The sequence below is a fragment of the Neolamprologus multifasciatus genome, chromosome 8 (genome assembly GCF_963576455.1).
Source record: "Neolamprologus multifasciatus chromosome 8, fNeoMul1.2, whole genome shotgun sequence".
Classification (NCBI taxonomy): domain Eukaryota; kingdom Metazoa; phylum Chordata; class Actinopteri; order Cichliformes; family Cichlidae; genus Neolamprologus; species Neolamprologus multifasciatus.
The window spans coordinates 21,762,397-21,782,286 of record NC_140446.1 but is presented as its reverse complement, the minus strand read 5'-3'; the positions used below and the strand labels follow the sequence as shown (position 1 = coordinate 21,782,286).

Sequence of the window (19,890 nt, the reverse complement as noted above, 5' to 3'; positions counted from 1 at the left end):
CGTGAAGAAAAAAAAACTTTAGTCTTTATTTACAATTCATTAATAATAATAAGTTGTGCATCTAACAAATTAAGTAAAATGCTACAAATCAAGAAACACAGAAGGAATACAGGGCTTTTCCTCTGATATGGGTGACCTGATTGGGTTGGACCAAATATAAAGAATTATATACTTCAAATTAATAAACACATATAGTCATACATAACATACATATATTATTTTTTTTAAAATATATATTATTTTTTAATTTCAATACATTTTGGTCTCATGGGCTATTTTGTCCAGCATGAGGTCATGCTCGTGACGTCATCACAGCTCATTAAAGGGTTCACCTAGACATTTGGAGTCATTATTTTTGTTTTCTACAGAGAAGCAGTTCTTAGCTGTCTCACAAAGCAACCCTATTAGTTATAACGTGAATGAGTCAGGACACCAGCCAATTCCAAAGCCTGTCCTGTGAGTTTTTGAACTTATTTGTAGAAACAAAGAATATTTTCAGCTATTGTTTACTCTTTCAAATATTGAATTACCTTTAATCTTTAACAAGCGTGTTTCCACCACTTGGAAAATAAAAATTGCCTCACCAACTCAATTTTTGTGCCAATGTTGGAATTTTGATATAATAACCTGAACGTTTGACTCGTGGAAGGCTTTTTTTCATTGGTAAAAAATAATCGTCCTTTACTGGTTTAGGCATAGAGAAGAAAAGACAACGCTCAAACTCAAGCCGAGGCCTAAAACGGCAGAGACAAGAGGAAAACAGCAGATGGCGATAATACTCAGACGCTGACAAAATCCACGAAGAAGGAAAAAATCCTGGCGGCGTGACGTCACGGCATTTAGCAACCGGCGCGCGGAAGAAGCGGCGTGTTGTCGCTTTATTTACCATTTCCCATTTCCCATTTTCCCATTTGGTAAGCTTCTCTTGTTTGAAAAGTCGTCTGAGTTTTGAAGACAGCCGTGTGTCTCATAGAGAAGATGATTTTCCTCAAACAGACAGAAAAAAACGCTCAGTTTAGTTTAGTTTAGTCAGCGTTTATCTTGTTGCGCACTACTACTAGTTAGCACAGAACAGCTAAATAGCTAACTTGGTTGTTGACAGTATTTTTTGACATTTCTGTAACGCTGAATGTTCTTAACTCTTACTGAACAGCATTTGGCTTTTTTGTGTCTGTGCTTGTATTTATTCTTATTTATGTTGCTGGATAAGCTTATAAAATGTGTCACTTTTCCCTTCTCCGTAATTTGTGGATGTTTCTAGAGTCACTATGGCTTCAGATGACATTGCTCAGCTGGCTGATGCTCTCTCTAAGACACATGTTGGTGATGGAGAGTTGAGCTACAAAGGCCTTGGACTGAAGCTTGACAATGCAGAATCGGGTGAGAATATGTAGCTCTATTTATTATTATGTTTTGCTGTTATTTCCTTGTGTGTGCTGTAGACATGAAGGTGATCCTTGTTGACTGCTTAAATCTGACAAATTGATCCCTGTGCTTTCAGCGGAGCAGCTGGCCCAAGACATCAAGCAGTACCAGGGTTTGAGAGCTCTACGCCTAGAAGGAAACACTCTGGGAGTTGAGGCTGCCCAAGCCATTGCAAAGGCTCTGGAGAACAAAGACATGCTTCAGGTGCTTTCATAGTTCACCATTTCCCATCACAGTAAAGCATCATTTATCATTAGGATTTGATTGTTAGTAAAAAAAAAAACTTTTCAGATTATTTGTCTTAGTAATCTAATATTTCAAGTGCGTTTCAAACTACAACGATTTTTGCTTAGTTGAAATATTTCATCAAAATTCTTCCATCTTGAATATACAATACTGTGACATTCCAACAGTATTTATACTTTACACTCTCCTGCAGTGTGATACATTCTGTTAACTGTTCCCATTTTTGTTGTCTTTCAGAGATGCTACTGGAGTGACATGTTCACTGGAAGACTACGCTCTGAAATCCCACCAGCCCTGGTGAGAAGCCACTGAGTTACACCCCCAATAAAAGGAAGAATCCATCCTCTTACATACTGTTGAACTGTTAAATATTCCTTTCATGCATGAATTATGAAAACCTCAATCAGGGTTTTTTAGTATTTTTATTCATCTTTAGGCATGAAAAAAAAAACCATGTACTTTTCAAAGAGTTTTTTTTTTTTACATGTCATTGCAATGTGTCACTGGTGGAAGGGTATGAAGTGACACATCAGTGTCCAACGTAGTGGTGGTTTATGTGCAATCAGCACTGACACAAATACAAGAAAACAGCCTTTGAATAGCTGTCCACTGTAGTGACCACTATGCGTGAAAGGGATATCACATCAGTTTTCTGTGTATGAATGCTGATGTTCTTTTACACTTACTGAAATGTTCTTGTTTTCATACATGCACAATCTAATGTGCTTTATACTGTTTTGTATTTTTGTCTATTCTTGTGCTTCAGAGGTCCATGGGGAGTGCAATAATGAGTGCAGGGGCCAGGCTGACTGAGCTGGACCTGAGTGATAACGCTTTTGGGCCAGATGGTGTCAAAGGAATCGAGCAGCTGCTTAAGAGCCCCTCCTGCCACACCTTGAGGGAGCTAAAGCTCAACAATTGTGGTATGGGGATTGGTGGAGGAAAGGTGAGCTCTTAAACAGCTTTGTCAAATAATATATAGACAAAGACACATTTATTTGTGTTAGTTTTGTAGCTTTAGTACATCTCCACAGTGCATTTTAAATTGAACAATTAAGATTTGTGTTTTCAGCAGATTTTTTTTAAAACTCATTATAAATCTCTCAAAATTGAGACTATGTATAAAAAGAGGCAGAGGCACAAATTATGTACGTAAATGTAGGCTTTTTAATGTAGTTAACAGATTTTTAAAAATGTAACATTGTGTATTTGCATTATAGTTCCAACAGCATGCGTGTTTGTATGTTTAATATAGATCTTGGCTGAAGCCCTGATTGAGTGCCACAGACAGTCATCGTCTCTTGGAGCTCCACTTAGACTAAGAGTGTTTATAGCAGGGAGGAACCGCCTGGAAAATGAAGGAGCTAGCGCCTTGGCTAAGGCCTTTCAGGTACAAAATACTCCCACCTTGTTCAGTTTTACATTACCGTAAATGTGACGTATAGTAAATGTAATGATATTATGGACTTTTGATTTGGGAGGAACAAAGACCATTTCTGTTTCATGATGCACTTTCTTCCTTGCTTTCACATCAGCTGATGGGCAGCCTTGAAGAGATTCACATGCCTCAGAATGGAATAAACTACTCAGGTGTGATGGCGTTAGCTTCAGCCATTCGACATAACCCAGAGCTTCGAGTCCTCAACCTCAATGACAACACTTTCACCAAGAAGGGCTCGCTGCCCATGGCACAGGCAAGTTCCATATTTTTTTCAGCAACTTTCTTTAAGCAGAGAGGACCTTTATCTGGTGTTTGACTGTGTCCCCGAATTCACTTGGCCTTATAGGCTCTGAGGCATCTCAGGAACATCCAAGTGATCAATTTTGGTGACTGTCTGGTCCGTTCTGAGGGAGCTGTCGCCCTCGCTGCAGTCCTGAGAGAAGGACTGCCAATCCTCAAGGTCAGTGTACGATCGCTGCTCAGGACTTGGTTTCCCTTTGTGTCTCCTACATCTCACAGTGCTCTCTTGGAACTTTTTTCCAGGAGCTTAATCTGTCATTTGGTGAGATCACTGAAGCAGCAGCACTAGTGGTGGCTCAGGCTGTTGCAGACAAAGCTGATCTGGAGAAATTGGATCTGAACGGTATGCACATTGACCATGAAATGGGTCTTTATGTGTTTGGAGAAAGAAGGTCCAGGTTGATTGAACAATGCTGCAGAAATGTTAAATAAAAAGACATTTTTAGTTTGCAAAGTCTGAAACTGGTTTTGTTTGTGGCTGATAGGTAACTGTCTCGGAGAGGAGGGCTGTGAGGCTTTGAGAGAGGCTATGGAGAACATGAACAAAGGAGATGTACTCGAGTCACTCAGGTAATGCAGGCTTTAAAAATCCATAATCATTTTCAGTGTTTAACTGCACAAACATGCAAACAATAGATTTAAAACTTTCACTGCTACAGTGATGATGAGGGAGATGAGGATGATGAAGATGACAGTGGAAACGATGATGATGATGACGACGACAACAACGATGATGATGATGTCAGTGATGACTGCAATGAAGAGAATAAAGAGGGCAGTGAAATCGCAAAGGAAAACGGCATAACAACAAATGGAAATAGTCCTGTTTCGCCTAACAGTCCTGTAAGTTGAAGCTTTATTAGACGAACAGTTGCTTTCATGTGATTGTTGATCAGTTAGTTACTTCACATAAACTGGGAAATGAAGAGTTTTCAGTGATGTCTCTTATGTTCGTCCACAGGTGGAGATCACGTCGTTCCTCAGCTGCCCCTCTGCAGAACGGCTTCTCCAGCTGGGAGAGTTGAGGACACACCTTCAGCAAGAGGTTACATGTTTTTAAGTAGTCAGCAAAGTGTTTGTAGCATGTTGGTGTTGGCGTGTTTTACTTTGCTGGAATGGGTTTAACCTGTTGCTGTCTTCTCACCAGGTCGATGCATCTGAGCCACAGAAAGCTGCTGATGTCATTCTGAAAATCGGTTCCCTATACAGTGAAGATCCCGAGACCAAGACCGCTGTTCTGGATACTATCGGTGAATAGTCACACTTACATTAGACTGATTCTGCTCCTCATTAGTCCCACATTTACAGGATTCAAAGTTCAAAATAATCCTTATTTGTCTTATACTGGGCCTTGGTGCCACCTCTCAGTTCATCAAAAACAAGCTCCTCTTAATTTAAGCCAACTTTCTTCTGATTGGCTGCCCCTCACAAACAAAAGGATTAAACAGCAGGTGGAGCTTTTCTGCTCACAGCTACAGCTGTGTGTCTGAGATGACCATGCCCACTGACTGCATAAAGAGCCAAAAGTAGGAAAACTGAAGTCTGAGCTTTTAACATACAAGGATCATCAGCACAGACACTGCCGTCATTATTTGAAACTTTTAATATGAGCAGGCACTATTTGAACAGTTTATATATGACTAATTAATGAGAACAACCAAATTTGGTCCTCTGTCACTTTTTATAGTCAAACATTGAAATGCAACACAGCACACCCTTTTCAAAGCTTTGGCATGCAGAGATTCCTCAAATATAATTGCACTGAGTGGGCTGCTTATTAGTGAGGACGTCAAGGTGCAGTTTCTCTCTTGTGCTGTCCTCTTTTTCACGTGGATAGCTTCTATTCTCTGAGATTCTGACATGCAGTGTGTCACTGTGCTCCACAGATGCAATGTTGAAGAAGCTCCTCTCTGGCTCCACCCTCCAATCATACTGCTTCCTCTCCACACTGCTGGTCATGATGGGACTACTCAAGGTAAAACTTCGCTGCAGTGCTTCCTATTATGTAACTCTTCACAAGAAACTATAAACGGAATATCAGTCATTTACATGCACAGAGTAGGTTCGGCAGGGCTCCAAATCTGCTGGCAGAGATTAGACATCCAAATATTTAAGGAACTTCAGCGATCCATAATTCTGTTATATCTCAAAATTTATCTTAAGAGAGCCATAGTACTTGATATTTACTAGTAATGTGTGATTGATCCAATACCGAGTAAATACAAGGCCAGTATTGATGATGCTGATACTTTTAACCTGTAAAGGCAGCTTGTGTGGGGAGAGCAGTGTGTCATGAGTTCTGAGATCAATAATCATCAATCTGCAAATTATGAACACATTTAATGACCACTAAATCACTGTGAATACAACAAAACACACCTTTCAGCTGTTTATGTATTTTAAAACTGGGATTTTTGGAGACCTGGACTTTAAATGTGTCTGTCTCTAAAGCAGTTTGGGTTAACTTTTGTTGTTTAAATGTTATATAGGTTATAAATCAAACAGATGTGACAGTCAACACAAAAAGGTTCAGACATTTTTCATTAAGCATGTTTGAAGTATATTTTTTTATATTTTATTATTACTGGGAAAAAGTAATAATAACATGAAGAGGGTTTTATACTGAACCTGGTGGTTAAAGTATTGATCCAGTACCAATACCAGCATTGGTATTGCTACTATCTATATATGGGTCAGTCCATCCACTGTTCATACCCAAAAGATTTGTATTTATTATTTTAACATATTCACATAATTCCTATTAAAAAGCTGATCTTTGCTCTGGAATGTTTTAAGGCAAATCTGTAATGGCCAGGTTGTAAGTTGTTTTTAAATGTGGTGAGCCTTTTCTTTATTGTTTTTACTTCCAGGGAGAGGGGAAGACAAAAACGGCTTTGCTGGTCCCGGGTCAGCTGCTATGTTTGGAACATGCTGTCCAGCAGGAATACTTCCCTAAGCATGACGCCTCACTGCTTCACATCTTCCTGTCCAGGTAGAACAGTCTTTCATCACCTCGACTTAGTTGAACTTTGTATTTCTATTTAAATGTGTGTTGGCCTGTTGCATGAGTGGGACCGCAGCCTCATACGTGCACGTTTTTGTTTGACTCTTTAGGAACGGTGGGGTTCTCAAGTCATGCGGCAGCGCCAGAGAGAGGCTGAGCTCTGCTTTGGAGAGGAGGTGCCAGGATTAACACTGAGCTAACCAACACAGGGGCACACTCTGCACTCACATTCAGTTTTTCACCTTTGAAAAACAAGCAGGGATGGTTTTTTGGGGGGGGTTTCTAGTCAAAGGCCAAGTCCAACCACTGATTTCTGCTCCTGACATTCATATTTTATGAAGGCTTCACAGAGACTGTCCAAGAATGTCTTAATTTTTATTTTTCTACTTGTGCTTGTGACTTATATTTTTATAGAAAATAGATACAAATGCTTTAAAAAAGAAAAAAAGTTCACATCAATCAGACTTGAGTTTAATGTGTTTAAAATGATTAATGACTGTAACCTGAAGTGAAGCAAACATCCTACATTTAGTAATTAATAGAGTTAAAATTTACAAATTTAAAAAAAAAAAAGACACAAAAAGGAATTTATTTCAGAAACATGCTTTTATATCTGTGGAAATCTCTGGTTTAACATATCATCAGTGTTTCTGAAATAAATTGAGAAATTTGTAGAAGAGATCCCACCAGTGTGGCAGGCGCTGATACAACTACTGATTTTTGTAAAAACCTGGTTCAGGAGTGCTAAGACAGAAATTGTGATGCCAACATTATTATAATCTATAAGTAAAATAAATAAAAAGGTGTCATTTTGATATGTATTTGAATAAATTCTTTAAAGGGAAAGAAGAGCAACGTTAGGGAGAGTTTGTTTACTCATAGCTATCATTGTGCTGCTCATAGGGACCAACCCATACTGCAGGATCATCATGATCAGGGACCAGAATCACTTTTATTTGCAGTTTCTTATATGACTTTATGTTGCACAACGTCCTGTGTATTACCTCATATAGCTCTGTGTGTTGGTGGTATTATGAGAATGGAATATTGCATTTAGATCACCTGTTTGATTGTGCATCTATTCCTTGAGGATAACTTTGGTTTACCTTATTGGTAATTTGTACCAAATGTTCTGTCTTAAATATAGTTCATCTAACAAACCTGACACCCTCTTTGTTTGTCTGAGTGTTTTCACAGTCATGTCTGCAACAGCCGCCTTTGAACTCATTCTAAGAAAATTAATGTTTTGGGGGGGGTTTGAGTGGTAATGTTTATTAGTATCGGTCCTCGGATAGCATCCATGTTGAATAAAACAGGTGAGATGAATAATGGAGCATCGCATCAAAACACAAAGAATTAAACTTAAGGAATATAATCTGCCCAGTTAGGAAGCAGAAACTGTTATGAGTGTAGTTTACCTGCTTTGGTGTAAATAAAAGTGACAACAGGTGCATGGGACAGGCAACAGAATAAACCCCCCTCTCACAGATCATTGATCTTATCCCTCCTGACTGATTCTTGCCACTACTGCATGAGACTGTCCCTGCATCGCACTGAGGCTTCACAGAAAGTCCAACTCCAGGATGACATATCCATAGGTGCTATCACAAGAAGGCACAGACTAAAGTGTGGAGGAGAGATGAGGAGCCCTGGGTAGGGCTGTAGAATAGCATCAACCCAGCATCAGGACCAGTAGCTGCTCATCTGTATGAGAAGTAACAGCCCATAATACCATCTAGCATGACCAGTGTGGCAGTGGGGTAGAGATGGTCTGTGTAGGCATATCCTTGAAGAGAACACAGACCTCGACTTGGTATCCTGACTGCTGTAGGTACCAGAATGAAATCCTCAGACCCAATGTGGGTGGAGAATAATTCCCAGCCTCATGTGACCAGTGTTTTTATGGTGTTCCTGAACAACAAAGTCAGCAATGCCATTGACTGATCCTCAAAGACCTCTGGGACATTATGGATCACTGCACCTGACACCAAATTACACAAACTCACCTGATCCAGGTCTGGTTAATCTGAGATAATCTGAGATCTCACAGATCCATTGTAACCAAAGCAGGAGAAAGGGATTCGTAATCATTTATGGCTTCTGATTTTAACTGTTACACTGTGATCAGAGTTCTTACATAATTTTAATGTATTTTTTAATGTCACTTTCATTTTTAGTGGTGCATATGAAAGTTAGACTTTAGTGTTGGCTCTGAGGTGACTGATTCTCCTCACTTTGGGCTGAACTAGTCCTTTAATAAACTCTGAGGCGCAGTGAGCAGACTGCAGCAGAGGGGTTGGAGGTGGAGGTAGCCAAGGAGCAGACGTGAAAGAAGGGGATAGACGGAGTTTGTTTTGGATGGGGCGACAAGCAGGGGAAGAGCGGCGGAGTTCGTGACTGAGGGACCAGTAGCGCTCTGCAGCTGGACGGAACCGCCACGGTGAGTTTGTGCGTAAAGGGGATTCTTATCATTGAATGTCCGGGTTTAAAAGTAATACACACATTCAAACGATCGTAATGGTGTCCGGGAAACTCTTAAACAGGCCGGAACGGTTAATACCCGATGCTCAGGTATTTAGTCCTGTATTTTGTTTTGCGTCAAAAAATGAAAGTATCGTCTTTTAATAGCGAACCTTAATATTTTTTTGTAATAAGCACTTGACTTGAACAAATGTAACCTGATATCTACACAAATCATATTCAGATTTTTTGTAATGATCGTAGTTTAGGCTAAATCAGTGTCTCAGGGCTGTACAGTGTCTGCTATGTCGCACTGCCCGGTGGACAGGCGTGTGTTCAGGGGAGACTCATTTTGGCACAGCCCCGGCAGAGAAAGACAGTGCGCCTTTGTGCACGGCCGGTGCGGCTGCTCCTCCGCGGTTTGGACCTGTTGATCCCGGGGGAACGAAGACAAACAGCCCGAACTGAGGACATTCCTTCCTCTCTAGTTTCTGGGCCTCTTTCTGTTCAGGTGGTTGCTCGAAGAAAATATGACGTGAATAAATATGAAACTAGCAGTTTTATTCTTTTAAACGTGTGGTACAGCTTCGTTTCCCTGCTGCTTGAGATGACACCAAGTATTTTCAACCTTTTATATGACTTCAAGTGCACATAGCAAATAAGTTCATGAATTTGCCGTTTGTGTTGTGCAGTCAATGGTTTCTTTAAGGTCACAGTTTTAACAGAAAAAAAAAAATAGCCATAGCATACTGCACGTGTCCACATTTCCAGAGTCCAAACTGTAGAGTGTGGAGCTCTGAAGCTTTTCAAGTCCGTTCCTGTGGATCAGCACTGTTGATCCAACATGGGAATGTGGTTTTAAGGCATTCCAGTGAAGACTACGGCAGACCAATCTGACCAAATGGCATTAATCCCCAAAAGTGCAGAAGGATTTTTTTTTTAAATTACCTTCAGCTTTGGAAAGGGAAAAATAACTGAATGACACACAGCTTTTTCTTACGGTGTCCGAATTCAGTGATAATAACATTTTTTTTAAAAGCTTCTTCTGAGAACGACATTCCTTATGATTCTACTAACCAAGGACAATTTCCAACCTTTTTGCAGGTTAAAAGACTTATTCTTAGTTTAATGAGAATCTATTACAATGACATCTCTTGCATCAATAACACGTTGATGCAAATCTGTCAATAAAAATGTGCTTAAAGTAGCAAGTGTAAAAAAACAAAACAAAATACCTCTAAAAGAAGTTGCCCCTGTAACTGATATATTAGTACATTAATACAATTTTATCCAAATGCATAGAAATTAATGTTGAAGCTGCCAAAATGAACAGAAAACTGGAAAGCTGTATGCATGAATAAATTTTCTATTACGGTACATCACCGCTAAAAAAAAACAAAAAAACCCAAAAACGAATCAGCGGTAATTTGTTGGCGTACGTGCACCTTAAACATTTAGCATTGCAGTTTGACATGTTATGTGGCCAAACTAAAAGAGTGAATCAGGGTTTTCCCTACAGATGGACCGCCCCGTTACCTTTTGGATTCTGCTGATCAGCCCGCTGGTCTTCTGCGTCCCTGCAGTCCAAGCAGCAAAATGCCCACAGGAGTGTTTCTGTGACCAAATCCAACTCACTGTGACCTGTGTCAACAAGAACCTGACCCAGGTTCCTCCTGCTGTTGATGAGGTATCTATAAACATATACACTTACTGGTCAGTTTGTTAGGTACACCTTGCTAGCACCAGGTCGTATCTGCTCAGATTCAACAAGGTCCTAAAACATTCCTCACAGATTTTGGTCCATATTAGGATGATAGCATCACACAGCTGCTGCACATTTGTCTGCTGCACATCTAAAAGGTCTAGATGGAAATTATTAGCAACAATACTCAGGTAAGCTGTGGTGTTTAAACAATCCTCAAAAATTGGGTTGTTTAAACAATTCTCTGTTGAACAGGTGTTTATTTCCTAAACTTCCCAAGCTGTAGTACCTTTTAAATACTTATTATTACCCTCTAATATATAATCTCTTTTCCTCATAGATAACAGTGAAACTGGACCTTCGAGGTAATGACATACAGGAACTCCCCACTGGGGCTTTCATGCACACCCCCTACCTGACTCACCTGTCGCTGCAGCGCTGTAACATCCACAAGGTGAAGGAGGGGGCGTTCCGTGGCCTCGGTCGCCTGGTCTTCCTCAACCTTGCCAACAACAACATTGAGATCCTCTACCAGGTATTCTTAGACTTAAACCACATATATCCCATTATCATTTTAAGTGGTTTTTAAAAAATAAAAATTAACTTCAAGAAGTCTACCCAACCCTTCTCAGTGCAGTCCTTTGTTTTTTTATGATTCTAGGAGTCATTTGATGGTTTGTCCTCGCTAAAGCAGCTTATTATTGACCGTAATCGTGTGGAAGAGATCCAGCCTGGAGCGTTCTCTCAGCTGGGCTTCCTCAACCTGCTCTCCCTCTCACACAATCAGCTGGTTTACATCCCTAATATGGCATTCCAGGTACCCACACTAAACCGTCTGTACAAAATACTTCGAAATGGAAAATTTCAAATATTTTAAAGAGATGCACGTCTTGTTGGAGCCTTAAATAAAATGCCAGCTTCCTTTGCTTTCAGGGCCTGCAGAATATCAAGTGGCTTCGTCTTAGTTACAACTTTCTAAACTACCTGGACACCGAAGCCTTTGCCGGACTGTTCACACTAACTCGTCTCAGCCTGGATCACAACGAGTTACAGTTTTTCCCCACTGAGACCATGACCAGGTGAAGTGAGAGGCACCATCGCTCAGCATTGGAGCTAAACAGGAATCTCACACTGGATGTAAATCTAGACAAAAACTAAAATCCAATGTGACAATTATGACATCATAATTAACAGCAAAGTACAGGCCCGCTGGGTACTTTACACACACTAGAGAAAAGCTTAAGAAAGCTTCTTCTGGCATTCTCGACTTCTGAAGCTGAAAAAATGTCACATCTCTCTCTTTTTAATCATTGTTTACCAATAATTAAAAGAGTCCAATTTGTATCACTTAAAAAAAATAGAGAATAGAATTGGAAAGGTCTCCAAAGACTCCACCCCACACTTTGAAAAGCACTGTCAAAGACTGTACATTAAAGATGGACATAGCCACTGTGAATCACAGTGGGCCTCAACCTTTGATATTTTAGGCATTGCAACGTTGGTTTGTTTCTACTGGATGTGATAATCAATAGGTTGAACTGACTGAAAAACACCGCATGAGTTGTCAGTCACAAGGTGGCCACACCCTAAAGCAATGGTTCCCATTCTTTATCCAATGTTCCCCAATAGTCTTGTCAGAGTCAAAAAAGCACTTTCCTTCACTCTTCAACAGATTCTGTGTTCGTGAGTTCAAATGAACTCCCATTCCTTGATTTGTGTTAGCTAACTGTTTCAGTTGTACATAACAATTAACTTACTTCTTTCAAAATGGTAAGCTAATAGTTATGCACCGCCTTGAGCGGACATTCTTGGACCCGCCTCCAAATTGTAACTTTTAGGGGCTTTTTGGGGAACGTTCCCTGAAGGTTACTGTTTGTTAGGTTTAAGCTACGGATCAGTAAAGTAGTCAATTCCTTTGCTTTAGATAACAAGTTCAAATGATTACCTGTTATGTTTTTGCTGTTCTGTTAATGACAACATGTTTACAGAATGTTAAGCTGCTTATCCATACCAGTAGCCATTAATTTATCGGTTACATTTCTAAGTTAGTTAAATTTGTTTGTTTTGTTTCTTTAACTGTTTGACCATTATGTATAAATTAATATTATCTTCTGCAGTGCAGACCATTGACTCATTAGGAAAGCGTTTTTAGGGAGAGATATGTAGAGTCTCCCCCCTGCTGGCCATTACAAAGGATGCAGATTTAAGGTTGTTAGGCCTCAAAGGTGAAGCCTAGTGGGTTCACTCTTCAATATAACAGGGTCTATCCATCATTTATGTGCTATCTATTAACATTTATAAGTTAAGCTGGTTGATATTGCAATTTTTTTTTTAATTAGGCTCTCCTATTTCTAGATAGAGAAGAAAATAGAAAATCCTTAGGTTTTAAATAAAGTGATAAGTTGTGTGATATTAATCAGTAGAAAGAACAAAAGGGATTCCATGTTTTGTCAAATCCCTCTCTCACACACAGCATAGTCCCTTGTCTGACCAAACTTCAACACAATGGACAGAAAGTCATTTGTTAAACTCAGAAACCTGATGTCTGTGTTGACAAAGAGTAATAAGAGTAATAATCATTGTTCTTATTTCCTGCCTTGTTCTTTTCTGCATCCAGGCTGCCAGAGGTGACTCGTCTCGATCTCAGCTACAACCCCATGACGTACCTGGGGGAGGAGGCTGTGTCCATGCCCAAGCTGACCCACCTCTTCCTGGACCACATGTCCCTGCAGGACCTGGTGAACACAGCTGTTTCAAAATCCCCCAACCTCATCCACCTGGACATCAGCAATAACCAGCTGCGTGTCATCCAGCCCTTCGCCGAAGGCTCGCCAAAGCTGTCCCGTCTAAACCTGGCCGGTAATCCAATCCTCTGCAACTGTTACCTGCGTCCACTCAGGTACGGCGAGTTTTTGTTGCTCTTGTCCTGACAGCTTCAGGAAACCTCAGGGAAGTGATCAGCACTTTGTTCTTCTTTTCTTTTTTCCCCTATTCTGCAGAGAGTGGGCTATCTATATCAAAGTGAAGCTGATGGGGACTTGTGGAGGGCCATCCCATCTTTCAGGTGAGAGCCTGGATGCTGTCTACCCTTCTGAGCTGAGATGCCAGAGTCAGGAAGACATCATAAAAGAGGAAGAAGCAGCCAGGATCATGCCACGACCCACTGAAGAACCGAACAAGGTCAAGTGTCCTGCCAACTGTGTCTGTGAGGTGAGTGTCACTACTTTTTTGTATATTTATATTTGATTTAATGCCTACCATATTTTCCAAGCTGACTTTAACCTCTTTACCTGTGTTTGCCAATGATAGTAGGATGTAGTTGAACACATTGAGGAATACGCTGGATTCTTGATTAGGTTAGAAAATCAATGCCACCTTTAAGTCTGTAAAACTAGCGGTTGATTTGCCTTTTTTCCATGTTTGTGTTTTTAATCTACCAGTTAACAGCCCTCAAGTTCATTGATGGAAAAAGGGCTTTTTGCAGGAGGTCTCCTCTCTCCAGGAACTCACTCTGCAGGTGGGGGAGATATACAGTGGCTTGCAAAAGTATTCGTCCCCCTTGAACTTTTCTACATTCTGTCACATTACAGCCTCAAACATGAATCAATTTTATTGGAATTCCACGTGAAAGACCAATACAAAGTGGTGTACACGTGAGAAGTGGAACGCAATTACAGCTGCCAGTCTTTTAGGGTATGTCTCTACCAGCTTTGCACATCTAGAGACTGAAATTCTTGCCCATTCTTCTTTGCAAAACAGCTCCAGCTCAGTCAGATTAGATGGACAGCGTTTGTGAACAGCAGTTTTCAGATCTTGCCACAGATTCTCGATTGGATTTAGATCTGGGCTTTGACTGGGCCATCCTAACACATGAATATGTTTTGTTTTAAACCATTCCATTGTTGCCCTGGCTTCATGTGTAGGGTCGTTGTCCTGCTGGAAGGTGAACCTCCGCCCCAGTCTCAAGTCTTTTGCAGACTCCAAGAGGTTTTCTTCCAAGACTGCCCTGTATTTGGCTCCATCCATCTTCCCATCAACTCTGACCAGCTTCCCTGTCCCTGCTGAAGAGAAGCACCCCCAGAGCATGATGCTGCCACCACCATATTTGACAGTGGGGATGGTGTGTTCAGAGTGCGTTAGCGTTTTGCATTTTGGCCACAAAGTTCCATTTTGGTCTCATCTGACCAGAGCACCTTCTTCCACATGTTTGCTGTGTCCCCCACATGGCTTGTGGCAAACTGCCAACTGGACTTCTTATGGTTTTCTGTTAACAATGACTTTCTTCTTGCCACTCTTCCATAAAGGCCAACTTTGTGCAGTGCACGACTAATAGTTGTCCTATGGACAGATTCCCCCACCTGAGCTGTAGATCTCTGCAGCTCGTCCAGAGTCACCATGGGCCTCTCGGCTGCATTTCTGATCAGCGCTGATCATCGGCCTGTGAGTTTAGGTGGACGGCCTTGTCTTGGTAGGTTTACAGTTGTGCCATACTCCTTCCATTTCTGAATGATTGCTTGAACAGTGCTCCGTGGGATGTTCAAGGCTTGGGAAATCTTTTTGTAGCCCAAGCCTGCTTTAAATTTCTCAATAACTTTATCCCTGACCTGTCTGGTGTGTTCTTTGGACTTCATGGTGTTGTTGCTCCCAATATTCTCTTAGACAACCTCTGAAGCCGTCACAGAGCAGCTGTATTTGTACTGACATTAGATTACACACAGATGCACTCTATTTAGTCATTAGCACTCATCAGGCAATGTCTATGAGCAACTGACTGCACTCAGACCAGACCAAAGGGGGCTGAATAATTACGCACACCCCACTTTGCAGTTATTTATTTGTAAAAAATGTTTGGAATCATGTATGATTTTCGTTCCACTTCCCACATGTACACCACTTTGTGTTGGTCTTTCACGTGGAATTCCAATAAAATTGATTCATGTTTGTGGCTGTAATGTGACAAAATGTGGAAAAGTTCAAGGGGGCCGAATACTTTTGCAAGCCACTGTAGGAGAGGTGGAGGAAGAACTCAGCCTGGGTGTCTATTGTCTTGTGTAGTCTGGAAGATGAGTGGATGACGGGGTGGGTACAGTTTTCTTTGTGGTAGGGTCGGGTGGGCTGTCCCGGGCTCTGTGGGGCCCGGGACAGCCCACCCGACCCTGTCCCGGGCCGGGTGGGGGGTGATAGGCCTTCATACCTTGGAGGCCTATCTCCCCCCACCACTCCCCCTGTCAGTGGCAGACGCCCTCAGACATTGGTGCGTTGGTGGTTCTTGGTGTCCGGGGATGGGCGTCCAGGTACGCACCGGCTAACTACTGGTGGCTGCTTGTCGGGGCCTGGAGCCTGGGGCTCAGTCACTCTGGCGCAGCTGGCTGCTGGCGGAGCTCACGGGCACGTCACTGCAACACCCCCTGGCCTCTGCTCCGTGGCTGCTGAGTGACTCCTCATCTAGGGCTCTCCTCAGCTCTTTCTGGGACAGTGGCGCGGCTGCCCCTCTGTTGGTCTTCCTTGGTCTCTTGTGTTCTGAGGGCCTCTGGATGTCTGGAGCCTGGATCTCCTCCATACCTGCTTCATGCCCAGGAGGACATGTGGCTCCCCACACCCTCTAGCAGATCATTACATGAAGGAACCTTTTGAATACAAGCGCGTCCATGCTCACAGGTGCACACACGGGTGCTCACACACACAAACTACACCCTTTTTGGCTCCTACCTCAAATCACACTGTGCGCTGTCGATCTTACGTGCTGCACAATAATATTCAATATTTAGTATTTACTGTTAGATTATCGAGATGTTGTTTATTATATTGCTCTTTTTTTGCTTGTTTTCTCTTTTTTCTTTCTCAACAGGTGATCCAGGTGATTGATATATGTATTTTTTGTCTGTTTGTTTTGTTGGTTTTTGTTTTTTGCCCTTTATCACCGTTCCTCTTCCCCGCTGTTTTTCTTTCCCTACCTCTCTTTCTTTCTCCCCTTTCTTTCCCCCAATCATGTTAGCTCCGTGTGTAGCAGGTGAAAATAAAATAAAATTTTACTTTGGCTATTAATTTAAGCTAAGATGGTTCTTTGCTGGCTGAAGCTTCAAATTTAACACACATCAGAATGAATCGGTCCTTCTAACTCTTAAGAGTTTTGTTTTTGATCAGGAAACAACACTTTTAAAATCCAAGTTACTGTTCTGATTGTAGTTAATCTTTTTATATTAATTTAAGAAGCTGGAAAGTTTCATACATACACACTTTCATAGCGTCATGAGAGGGAAGTGCAAGGTTGAAGTGCTGATGAGCTCTACATTTCCTTTACCTACCTGTCTACAGGCAGAGACACACCACTCTTCATGTGAGAACCGTGGTCACACTAAAGTGCCTCGCGGTTTCTCTGCCAGCACACGTCTCCTGGACCTGCGTGGCAACAACTTCCACTACATTCCCAGCAACAGCTTCCCCGGTGTCGCCCAGGTCGTGTCCTTGCACCTGCAGCGCTGCAAAATTGTGGATGTAGAGGGAGGGGCTTTCAGCGGGATGAAGGGACTGATATACCTGTACCTGTCTGAGAATGAGCTTACCTCCCTGAGCCCAGATGCCTTTAAAGGTCTTTCACTGGCAATGTTACATTTAGAGTAGATGTTCAGACAAGATCCAAACTCACTTGCTTTTTTCTTTAAGGTCTCCCTAAGCTGACTTACCTCCATTTGGAAAAGAACCGCTTTACCAGCTTCCCCAAAGGTGTCTTCAAACTGGTGCCCAGTCTGCTTGCACTTCATCTGGAGAACAACTCCATCACTAAGCTGGAGCCAGGTATCATGACGGGGGCTGAGGGTTTGAGAGCTCTCTATCTCACCGGGAATGCCATTGTGCATGTGTCGCCCAGGGCTCTTTACCAGGCAAATGACTTGGACATGCTTCACCTGGGAGGAAATAAGCTCAAGGAGGTGCCCACTGAGGCACTGAGCAAGGCTGGGAATCTCCGAGACCTCAGGCTGTCTGGAAATTCAATTCGTTGGATCGGATCGAATGCTTTCAAACCTCTGGGGAGGTCACTTAAAGAGCTGTACCTCAATAACATGGGACTGGAGAAGGTGAGCGGGCTTTGTGCACTCTACAAACATTTTCATATGTAATGTAGATTTTTTTCAAACCGATGTGATTGCTTTTGCTGCAGATGTCGCAGAGCGCCCTGGCAGGACTGGGTCCTGGGTTGAGGAGTCTTTTCTTGGAGGGCAACCAGCTGGAGGAGGTCCCTGACTTCCACCCACTCACCGCTTTGGAGGTCATCAATCTCGCTGACAATCCTCTAATGTGTGACTGCCCCCTACTGCCACTGCGCATGTAAGACAGCTGCAAGTCAATAATGTAGTTAAATAGGACTGGGGTTTGGACGGTGAGAGATTCTAGTATGCGAAAATGTGTGAATGTTGGTCATTATGGGAACAAAACCATTTCCAAAGACGCATCTTTATCTGTTAAGATTAGCTTTAAGGTTCAAATATTATACCGTTTGGCTCAATAACATTAAATAACTAACAATAGTAACTAATTTGGATCTTTTCTTTTTATCTAGGTGGATTGAGAAAGTTAACCTGAAGGTGCGAGCCACCTGTGCCAATCCACCTGAATTGCGGGGTCGGAGGGTCAAGGATGTCCACGGGTTCAAAGCCTGCCCTGGTGGAGAGAGTCTTCCCTCTGCCCCTGCTGTCACCTCAAAGCCAGCAAAGGCCCCCAAGGCAACCAAACCCAAACCGATGCACCTGAGCGGCCATCGGCAGGTCAAGATGCTCAAGGTCAAATCCAAAATTCGAGGGAGTCCAAACACAAAACAGGGTGCAGCAAAGAAAGCTGCTGAACGCACAAAGAGACGCAGCATGCCCTGAAGCTCCCGCCTTTCGGCGTTGCATCCATTCTGGCGTTCTGTGCTGACGTTTTAAAGTCAGGGCTTCAATGCAAACATCAGCACAGCGCAGAACCAAAGTTTTGAGGTTAAACACTGAACTGAACTGTCCCAGCTGCAGGAGTCAGGCTTTTTTCACACTAATCATTCTTGTTGTCTTAGCACAATGTTGAACAACAGTATAAATTCTTTGTACGGTTGCATCAGTAAGCTATATCATGTTGGGCTTTAACTTTTATCACATTAAAGCGCTACAGTCAGGTATTTGCACAGTACTAGTAGTTTTGCCACAGTACATTTTCAATCAAGCAATTAAGATTTAAACTTTGATTTAAGGAGTTTATGTTAAAATTGTAAAAATTAACTGGACAAACTAACGTCATTTTTAATATAAGGATTGTTTTTAGTACTTGGATGAATATATGTAGCATTTGGCTGATTCTGAACAGAGTATGGGCCTGTATACTCCACATATCACATGACAGAAGATGACCACTGACATCTTCTGTCAGTGGTCATGTCATCAATAAACACTAGCGAATGCCGCCTGGTTTCCACTGGCAGCCACGTTCATGCCCATACCATCACACTGCCTCCACTATGTTTGACACAGGATGTATTCTTCAGATCATGAGCTATTTCTCTAATTCTCCATACTCTCCCCTTCCGATCATTCTGGTACAAGTTAATCTGTCATATTATGCATATGCACTCTTCTCCAGCACAGTCTAATCCAGGGGTGTCAAACTCCAGGCCTTGAAAGCTGGTGTCCTGCAGGTTTTAGATGTATCCTTGATCCAAGACAGCTGATTCAAATGGCTAAATTACTTCCTCAATGTGTCTTGAAGTTCTCCAGAAGCCTGGTAATGAACTAATTATTGGATTCAGGTGTGTTGACCCAGGGTGAGATCTAAAACCTGCAGGACACCGGCCCTCAAGGCCTGGAGTTCCCCACCCCTGGTCTAATCTGTTCTTGCTTTAGACAGATTATTTGGACAGCACTTTGTATTTTTATTCGTGAGGATATCTGTTGATGGTAGAAGGATTCTTGGCCATGTTAGATGTTATAAAGTAGCTTTTCCTAACCAGTGAAAGAATTCTCCAATTCTCCTTCAGGTATCTTTCGGTGTTGCTGAGCTGGCCATCAAATACATTGTTTTTAGGAATGTACCCAATTGTTGTTTTGGCCTTTTATATTTAATAGTACATGTATGATGGAAAATAGGAAAAAAAGAAAGCATTGCTTTGCTGAGCCTGCAGTTGAGGCTAGTTAACCTTCACTGTAGGCTCACAACATACTCAAAGTTGAAAATCATCAAATCACATTTAGATAATATATTTTTAAAAATACTTCAATTGACTGTATATTTACAAAAGGCTCTATCTGGATATAAAACATTAAAAAAAAACTGGTCTGAGATCATTAC

The 19,890-nt window shown here is 41.8% G+C and overlaps 2 protein-coding genes across 2 annotated transcripts; both read left to right on the top strand.

Moving 5' to 3' along the window:
* The first annotated feature begins 464 nt into the window (after positions 1 to 464).
* Positions 465 to 7,581, top strand: rangap1b (Ran GTPase activating protein 1b). Its single transcript, XM_085171456.1, has 16 exons — positions 465 to 914; positions 1,262 to 1,380; positions 1,502 to 1,629; positions 1,909 to 1,968; positions 2,438 to 2,617; positions 2,927 to 3,061; positions 3,207 to 3,365; positions 3,459 to 3,572; positions 3,656 to 3,755; positions 3,898 to 3,982; positions 4,072 to 4,255; positions 4,374 to 4,457; positions 4,560 to 4,662; positions 5,299 to 5,387; positions 6,283 to 6,404; positions 6,527 to 7,581. The coding sequence occupies exons 2-16, from the start codon at positions 1,269 to 1,271 to the stop codon at positions 6,603 to 6,605; spliced, it is 1,734 nt and encodes a 577-aa protein (XP_085027582.1). The 5' UTR covers positions 465 to 914; positions 1,262 to 1,268; the 3' UTR covers positions 6,606 to 7,581.
* Positions 7,582 to 7,693: 112 nt separating this feature from the next.
* On the top strand, positions 7,694 to 19,868 carry chadlb (chondroadherin-like b). Its single transcript, XM_085171448.1, has 11 exons — positions 7,694 to 8,856; positions 10,396 to 10,563; positions 10,919 to 11,113; positions 11,240 to 11,395; positions 11,512 to 11,657; positions 13,196 to 13,477; positions 13,578 to 13,788; positions 16,894 to 17,167; positions 17,242 to 17,654; positions 17,738 to 17,904; positions 18,137 to 19,868. Exons 2-11 carry the CDS (start codon positions 10,396 to 10,398, stop codon positions 18,444 to 18,446), a joined length of 2,322 nt encoding a protein of 773 aa, XP_085027574.1. The 5' UTR covers positions 7,694 to 8,856; the 3' UTR covers positions 18,447 to 19,868.
* Positions 19,869 to 19,890: the final 22 nt, after the last annotated feature.